This window comes from Cuculus canorus, unplaced genomic scaffold (genome assembly GCF_017976375.1).
Source record: "Cuculus canorus isolate bCucCan1 unplaced genomic scaffold, bCucCan1.pri subtelo1, whole genome shotgun sequence".
NCBI classification, from domain to species: Eukaryota; Metazoa; Chordata; class Aves; order Cuculiformes; family Cuculidae; genus Cuculus; species Cuculus canorus.
This window is the reverse complement of record NW_026527860.1, coordinates 1-9,144: the sequence shown is the minus strand read 5'-3', so window position 1 is coordinate 9,144 and position 9,144 is coordinate 1. Positions and strand designations below refer to the sequence as shown.

The 9,144-nt window shown below is 49.3% G+C and overlaps 1 protein-coding gene across 1 annotated transcript; it reads left to right on the top strand.

Annotated features, from left to right (window-relative positions):
* Positions 1–829: 829 nt before the first annotated feature.
* Positions 830–1,771, top strand: LOC128850891 (olfactory receptor 14A16-like). Its single transcript, XM_054055917.1, has one exon. It carries the CDS (start codon positions 854–856, stop codon positions 1,769–1,771), a length of 918 nt encoding a protein of 305 aa, XP_053911892.1. The 5' UTR covers positions 830–853.
* Positions 1,772–9,144: the final 7,373 nt, after the last annotated feature.

Sequence of the window (9,144 nt, the reverse complement as noted above, 5' to 3'; positions counted from 1 at the left end):
ACATTTGACTCGTTCCCTGGTGAATCCTGCTGGGCTGCAGGCTGCCCTCCGGAAGGGCACAGCTCTCCCATGGTATCTCTGTGTTATCCAGCAGTGCCATGGAGAAGAGACCCCAGCCCTAAAGCCATGGAAGTGCTGCTCATCGTCTGCATGGAGGCAGCAGCAATGAGTCCTCTGTGTCCCTGGCTGGGAGGGGAGAACTGAGATCCCCCTCAGGTAGGAAGCATGAGGGTATTTGGAGATCTGCATTGGGAAACCGGATTCCTCTGCTCCCAGCAGTGCGGTTTCTTTTGGGGGGAAACACCTGAGTGCAAAAGCACAGGGCAGCTGAGACCAGGGCTGATGGACAGACCGTCTGTGCTCACTCTGAATGAAGGGAGAGCCCGTTTGCTCTCAGGACTCAGGAGACTTCACTTGGAGTGAAGTGGAAGAGCCAGGAGTTTCTGCATCAAAAACCATCCTGAGCTGTGTTGGGGCAACCAGAACAGAAGACACAGAGCAAAATCCCCTCAGCTCTGCTCTGCAGTAGGGTGGATGGAGCAGGACAATGCTGGAAAGCTCTTTGATATCGGGAGTGGATTCATCCTTAGATCACCCTTTGTTCCATTCCCCTGTTGCTGTAGGGCAGCACTGACTCCTGCAGAGGCCACATCACAGCCTTCTGCTCCCTGGGGAACCTCAGAGAGGAGCAGTGAGAGCTTGTGAAAGGGACCTGCCAAAGGTCCTCCTTATGAGAAAACTCAGGTTGGGGGTGGTTCTATGAGAAATAACTTTGATTTCCATCAGAGAATTGTCCCCTAAATTGTCTATGTTTTTTCTGTCTTTGAAAGTGCCCCATGTCCAGAGGCAGCAGATGTCCAACAGCAGCTCCATCACCCAGTTCCTCCTCCTGGCATTCGCAGACACATGGGAGCTGCAGCTCTTGCACTTCTGGCTCTTCCTGGGCATCTACCTGGCTGCCCTCCTGGGCAACGGCCTCATCATCACCACCATCGCCTGTGACCACCACCTCCACACCCCCATGTACTTCTTCCTCCTCAACCTCTCTGTTCTTGACCTGGGATCCATCTCCACCACTGTACCAAAATCCATGGCAAATTCTCTCTGGGATAACAGGGCCATCTCCTACTCAGGATGTGTTTCTCAAGTCTTCCTGTTTGCCTTTTTCATTTCAGCAGAATTTTCTCTTCTCACCATCATGTCCTATGACCGCTACGTTGCCATCTGCAAACCCCTGCACTACGGGACCCTCCTGGGCAGCAGAGCTTGTGTCCACATGGCAGCAGCTGCCTGGGGCGCTGGGTTTCTCAATGCTCTGCTGCACACGGCCAATACATTTTCTCTGCCCCTCTGCCAGGGCAATGCTGTGAAACAGTTCTTCTGTGAAATCCCTCACATCCTCAAGCTCTCCTGCTCAGATGCTGCCGTGAGGGAGGTTGGGCTTCTTGTAGTTGGTGTCTGTTTATGTTTGGGCTGTTTTGTTTTCATTGTGGTGTCCTATGTGCAGATCTTCAGGGCGGTGCTGAGGATCCCCTCAGAGCAGGGACGGCACAAAGCCTTTTCCACGTGCCTCCCTCACATGGCTGTGGTCTCCCTCTTTATCAGCACTGGTATGTTTGCCTACCTGAAGCCCCCCTCCATCTCCTCGCCATCACTGGACATTGTGGTGTCATTTCTGTACTCAGTGATGCCTCCAGCATTGAACCCCCTCATCTACAGCTTGAGGAACCAGCAGCTCAAGGATGCAGTGTGGAAACTGATAAGTGGATGATTCTCTGAAGCAATGAACTGCTCATCACCTTCTGCATAGCAGTTATCATGCAACTCATGGCAGGCCCAGACTGTCTGCTCTATTTTTCATTGGTGTTGCTGGTTTTTAATTAGGGTAATGTTGTCATCCTTTTTTTAATTTAATCTCTTCTTCTTCTTTTCTTTTCTTACTGATTGTCTGTGTAAATGAGGAGCTGTGCTCTCTGTGTGTTTCAAAAAAATAAAGGGATATTCAACGACATTTGTTCCCTGGTACCATTCTTCCATGGGCTTTTTGGAGCTGCAGGGACAGATCCTGTGGACATGGGTGGAGGGGAAAAGAATCCCAGCATGGCAGCCCTGCCAGGCACCAGTGCTTGATCTCCCAGAGCTGTTCTCTCTCCCCTTCCACACTCTCCTCCTCACCCCTTGCCTTGCTGGAAGGCCTGAGGGCTCTGAGCTTGGTCACAGCGGTGCTGCGTGGCAGTGCTGTGCCCGCAGGCAGGGACAGGCAGTGGGCACTTGTGGGACAGAGCTGCCTCCACAACAGCCTTTCCACAAAGAGAGGAGATCTCCTCAGGCCTGCACTGAGGTCTTAGAGTTTCTTTTGGGGTTTGTCCAAGAACCTGAGCCACTGATGAAAACACCAGTGTAAAGATAAGCACTGCAGGTGTGATGGGTTTGGGAAGGCTATAGTTGTCTTTCACATCCAGCCCTCCTCTGGGAGATCTTCAGGACAGGGTCTGGTCTGTGCCCATATGCGCTGTAGCACACACAGAACCTGCCCCAGGACAATCATCCTGGAGCAGCCCCTCAAAACCACCATTCTCAGCACTGCCCTCTCTCTCCAGCTTGGAGATACTCTTTGTCCCTCCCTGAAAGGACAAAGAATGAGGAGCTCAGATTCAAAGTTCACACTGTTCAGACAAGATGTGAGCATGTACGTCACGTGTGTGAGGTGAGATGAACCCAAGAGAACACAAACAGCTCTTCCTTCAGTTCCATGAAGGTCTGTGAGACAGTTTCTCAAAGTCACATTGTGTTGAGATCAACATCCCAAGTGTAAGTGCCTCAATGTAGCACTGGGATGTGCTTTCTTGAACTGAGGTCTCTGTGTCCATTCCTCATATCATGAGGCATCTCAGACAAGTACAGAGTGGTGGGATACACCACAGGTCTGGGGTGCATCTGATTCTCTGGGAGTCCAGAGAATCCCTGTGACTCCTGCCTTTGTGTGTAAATGGTGAAAACTTGGTGAATATCCTTGGGTGCATGAGGAGTCCACGAGGCCAGCTGAGATGTGGACTCCTGACAGAACTCTGGTATTTCTGTGTGTGCCTCCAGGAACAAACCCTACCGGTCCAGGGAGATTCATCTCACCTGCCTTGGACAGGCTCAGTGCAAATGTTTCTGCCTGCTGCATCACCCTTGCCTGTGACCCTTGAATGTGCTCTCAAAGGTGCCAGAGCAATCAGAGCAGTTCTGGGGTCCTTGGAAAAGGCAGATGTGGGTGGAAAATGTCCCGCAGGCATTTCCAGGCCCTTGAAGGACAAGAAAGGTGTTGACAATCAAGCCCCAAGTGCAGAGAGAAGGAAATGCAGGTAGGAAATATACCGGTAGAAACCAAATATGGAAAGATAGGTGTCGTTGTTGGGATGGACACGACATTCAAAAGTTTGTGAGCAAAAGCCAAACCTTATTGTTTTACTGGCCTCTTTATATTTTTCCTTATCTATCAGGCTGTGTTCATATACTAAAGCTGTTAAAGTGATTTGTTCAACCGCTCTGTCCACGTGCCTAAAGCTTTACTATGATTCGTTGAACAACACTGTCCATTTGCTACCTGTATCTACTATTTTTCTTGCCAACTTTCCATTAGATGTTACTTGTTTCACTTCCAAGATTCTTCTTCCAGGCTTTCCAGCCTCGTTATGGGAACACGTGTATCTATTCAAGGTCAATATCCATTTTCTCTGAGTCCTCAGACCAGCTGTGGACTCCCACAATTCCTCCTTTTTATATTTGTGCTACAAAAATTTTCCCGACAGTCCCTTGCAGGGCCCTTTGCAACAAACTGATCAGAGAAGGCAACATTAATAACACAATTACAACAGTAACCAGAGTCAACAACCCTGTTTTTATCAATGATAACAATCATCCTGACAGTCCCCATCCTTTAAACAAGCTATTCAACCAATCTGATCCATCATCTACTTGTAACTTTTTCACCCCTTCTTTTAGAAGCTGAATGCTTTTATATATTGTTTCCGAATGATCCGACAAACATCCCTGTCTGCCCCGTTAACAGCTACGTCAACAGCTACCCCAATAAAATTCCACCACTGGAGTTTCCATAACTACGGAGATAAAGAGCAATGACTGTGCTGGAGATGTACCCCTTTTCTTCTTATTTCTCTTTGCCACAAGCTCCTACATTCCCACAAGCGCTGTTAGTGATTCCAAGGTCTTTTAAGCCAGTTAGCGACCTTCAGAACAGCGGCCGCTTGCTCTGCGTTTGCTACTGATATCATGGGCACACCAAGGCATCGGCCGCCTGTGTTGGTGCACACACGACAAAGGAATCCTTTATGCTCGCGCTGATTCAGGGGCACAGTCTTTTCTCATCGAGTTCAAATCTGTACACGCTTTCTCCCATATCTCCCCCTTTTCTGTTTGCAATCATCACAGCCTTCAAGGGTAATCTGTAATGAAAAACTGTTATCTAAACACCAGTCTAAATATTCTATTGTAATAGAGAAAAAATGTTAATGGCTCATTTCCAGTTATTTGTACTATTCTTTTTCTGCCTTTAATGATGATACCTGCAATTATCTGAATTGGAATAAATATGGTTTCCTTAGGTTGATAAACAAAACCCACTCTAATATCACAAGATCTGAAAGCACAGGTACCCATTATGCTATCAGACCAAATGCCTGACAGAGTAACAAAACCAAACAAACACATTGGATGACCATCGAGTCGTCTCTGGGCTTTTCTCTGAGTAATGGCTTTTTCAATTTTGTCCAAAGTTTGTTGTGCTTCACTCGTAAGAGTACGAGGTGTTGTTAAAGCCATGTCTCCCTTAAGAAGATCAAATAATGGATTTATTAGTAATACCCAAATAAGGTTTAACCAAAATGATTGTTCCTCGTAGCTTTTGCAAATCGTTTAAAGTTTTAACTGCTGTTTGCAATTTTGCTGAGGTTCAATTGTGGCATCTAAAATTTTCCACTCACAGTATTTCCAGATTTGGATTTTTTCAGGTGCGATTTGAAGGCCAATTTTCTCCAATACAATTTTTGAAATGGTGTTAATTGAGGTTTGGGTGATACACAGCTCAACCGCTCTGTCCACGTGCCTAAAGCTTTACTATGATTCGTTGAACAACACTGTCCATGCGCTACCTGTATCTACTATTTTTCTTGCCAACTTTCAATTAGATGTTACTTGTTTCGCTTCCAAGATTCTTCTTCGGGACTTTCCAGCCTCGTTATGGGAACACGGTTGTCTGTTGACGTCAATATCCATTCTCTCTGATTCCTCAGAGCAGCTGTGGACTCCCACAGGGTGACACTGATGGTGACCTCACACCCTCCTGCTGCTGCTTTGAGCTCATGAGTCAGATGCTCACTCCTCTGTGCTGTGCATGGGTTCTGCTGATGATGGTTCCTCCAAAAAGCCATATTTAGTCATGTTTAAACATTATTGTGATGTCATCAGGAGCCCCACACAAGCCGTGTGCCTGCTCTTTTCCCAACAGCTGCTCCAGCACCAGTGCAATCCCAGGCTTGTACATAGCCATGTGCCTTCTCCTGGCCCACCCACCACTCACCCACAGGTGACCTCCTGGCATCTACAACTGCCATGTCTGCTCCTGCTCTATCGGGTGTTCAGATACCACTGACATCCAAAGGAGCTTCACAGGCCATGTGCCACCTCCTGGCCTATCACCTGCTCAGGCACCGGTGACCTCACAAGCACCTGCACCATCTACAGGCCTTCTCCTGACCTATCAGCTCCTCAGGGGGGAGTGACCTCATAAGAACCTGCACAACCCATGGGCCTTCTCCTGGCCTGTGGAGGAATCAGACACTAATGACCTCACCAACACCTACACAAGCTTTTGTCCTTCCCCAGGCCTGTTGGTTCCGTGGGAATCAGTGACCTGACCACCATGTATCCAACCTTTTGCTCTCTCCCCGCTTATCAGGTACGAGTGAACAAGTGACCTCACAAGCTCCTACAAATGCCACGAGTCTCCTCTTGGCCCATCGGCTACTCGGGCAGTGGTGACCTCACAAGCACGCACCGACCCCTTTGCTGTGTGATTGCCTTTTGGGGTGACCCCCTCGCAGCAAAACCCTTACATAATCCCCTCCTCCCTCCCCCAGCAGGATGGGGGAGACCATCGCCAGGGCAAAAGCGAGAAAACAGAACTCGTGGGTGAAGATAAAGAGAGTTTCATAAATGGAGGGAAGAAAAAAGGAAACCAGGGATGGAGAAGCAGTCAGTCCCACCAGCAGAGTGATGTCCAGCCAGTGTCCAAGCAATGGCTGCTTTGGAGAAGCTCCCCTCCCAGTTTTAGTGCTGAACAAGGTTCTACAAGGCGTGCGATTGCTCTTTGGTCCGTTTGAGCCACCCGTCCTGATTTTCCCCCTTCCCAGTCTCTTCCCACCCCAAGCCTCCTCTCTCTGGGGCAGAGTGAGAAACAGAGAAGGCCTTTGCCTCTCTGCCAGCACGGAGCAGCAGGAGCTGCAGTACCAGTGTGTTATCAGCGCCCTGCGCAGAGCACAGCCCCACACAGGCTACGAGCAAGAAAATGAACCCCATCCCGGCCAGGCCCTGGGCAATCTCCATCTCTTAGTCCATACTGGTTTGTTCCGGTCTGAGCTAGAGCTGAATCGGTTTTCTCGCTTTAGCTCAAAGTTCCTGACCTTGGACACTTCCAGAGATGGGACATCCACAACTTCTCTGGGTACCTGTTCCGATTCCTTGACACCCATATTGTAAAATATTTCTTCCTTACATCCAATCTAAATCTCCCCTCTTCCAGTTCAAAGCCATTGCCCCTCGTCCTGCCAACACAGGCTTTGGGAAAAAGTCTTTCTTGGCCTCTGACCACTATGATTTCACCTGCAAACACCCCGGAGAGTGCCCAGAGGCCTCCCAGGATGGGGTTTGGAGACCTCAAGCGTATGACCAGTGGCCTCTGGGCTCATTGGTGTGGAGGCTGCAGACACCGTAGGATTCGCCTGAGAGTGCTTCAAGGGTGGTTTCCGAGATGGTGGAGCTTTTCTGCATAGTGGAAAATGGCAGGAGAAAGAAATAATGCTAAAACTTGTAGCTGGGGAGGTCCAGGCTGGACAAGAGGAGACAGAAATATCACTCAAAGGGCAGTGCTGTGGTGCCACAAGTCATCCAGAAGGAGTCTGGATCAGCCCAGGGCTTTGTGTGTCACGCAAGAGCCGGGGAGGACAGAGAGACATCAGCAAAGGAAGGTGACAGCAAGGTGGGGCAGCCGGGGAGATGAGTGCAGCCTCAGGGCAAGAGGCACAGGTGATGCAACACTGTGGGACAGCATGTTGTGGAGAGGACAGAGGGATGTGGAAAAGCTGAAAGCTCCCTACCAGAGCAGCCTTTCCATGACTTTGGTGGTGGCTGTCCTCTCTGCCACGGATGCCTATGAGGAGATGACAAATCCTTCCAGCCCTGGGGCCTCATTGCCTCCTTGTCCATTCTCAGGAGGTGTTTTTCCACGGTCCTGCCCTTGGCATTGCCCATCTCCACATTCCACTGCCCCAGGAAGAGCCATGAGGACTGAGTGAGGGACAGAATGTCCCTTCCTAAGGGCTGGGGGTCAGGGCTTGGCCTTTCAGTTAATGGGATCAGGGCTTGGTCCTTTGGATTAATGAAACACATCCAGGTTTGCTCAGCATCAGAGCCACCTTTACCTTGTTTTCATGGAATCATAGAATAGTTAGGGTTGGAAGGGACCTTAAAGATCATCTACTTCCAACCTCCCTGCCATAGGCAGGCACATCCCACTAAATCAGGCTGCCCAAGCCCCATCCAACCTGGCCCTGCACACCTCCAGGGATGGGGTTTCTTGCCAGCCTCTGGTCCCTGTCCTGCTGGTTTACTGTTACCTCCTTGTAAGAGAAAAACTCACATTTCTAACCTGTAGTGAAATAGATGTAATTCCTATGGATATTTTTGCCACCAGAGGTCAGCACACACCAGATTAAATAGCAGATCAGCTCCTATAAACTAAATTAAAGAGGAAAGTCCTCAGCATCCCGGGACTCTGAACAGCCACTCTTCAAGGATGCAAGCAACTTAGTTGTGGGGAGCACAGATGAGGCTGAAAGCTTTTTAAAGGGATGAGAATATTTTCTCTGCAATCTAGACAGGTTTAACTGTGTAAGACCTCTACTTTTTGCACCAGTGGAATGACGCGGAGGATACAAACCATACCTTTATGGTGCAAATTAAATGAGAAACACTCGTAGGGAGTTATAAGAGCGCTCTGTGATACTCACAGAAGCATGGCACCATCAATATGGACTTCACTGGGAAGAGGGTTTCTCATCCCTGCCTGGAGCCGTTTTCCCAAGTATGGTGCTTTCCTTCCTTTTTTCTGGGACCCACATTCAAAATGTTCCATCCTTTCCCCCTTTCCCCATGAAAACCCTGAACCCACCCTCAAAGCACTGTGCAGGAACAGTTGTAAGAGGCGAACTAAATAGGACTGCTTATACAGTTTGTGCCGAGAAATAGTTTTGAAAATAAGAGGCTTCATGACAGCAGAAACCTTTTTCTCATGTTTACACATGTTTTGGTCTAATGATCTTACCTCTAAATATTAAAAGGAGTTAAAGACAGAGTATCATGGGAGTTACTGGGATGTGTTCCTTACTCAGTTCTAGGGAACTCGGGGCCCAAAGTCCTTATCCGTGTGTGTGCGCTCCCTTCAGGCTGACGGATAGCGCACTTCTGCCTCCAGTGCCAGCACAAGCTGCAGAGCAGTTCTGTGCCTTTTTTGCTTATAAACAAGACCCTGTGCCCAGCTTTACCCGGCAAACAGGCAGGTTTGTGTAGGGCTGGGGGAGAGCAGAGAGGGTCAGATGGGGTCTGTGAGCACTGACAGGGAGAAGGCATGGGACAGGGAAACACCTCCCAGGAGGAAAATGTCCATCAGAAGGCATTGGATCATGAAATGAGAGGGGAATTCATACAGAGGTGTTGTGGGAGGGAGAATTGAGACAGCTGTGTGTGCCCCCCTGCAGGGCAGCCCCTTCCTCTGAGCAAGCCCCCTGGCCTCCTCTCGCCCCCAGCAGAGCCTCTGCCCTCAGGGCTCTGGGCTCCAGGGCTGAACCCCCTCCTCTGCAGCCA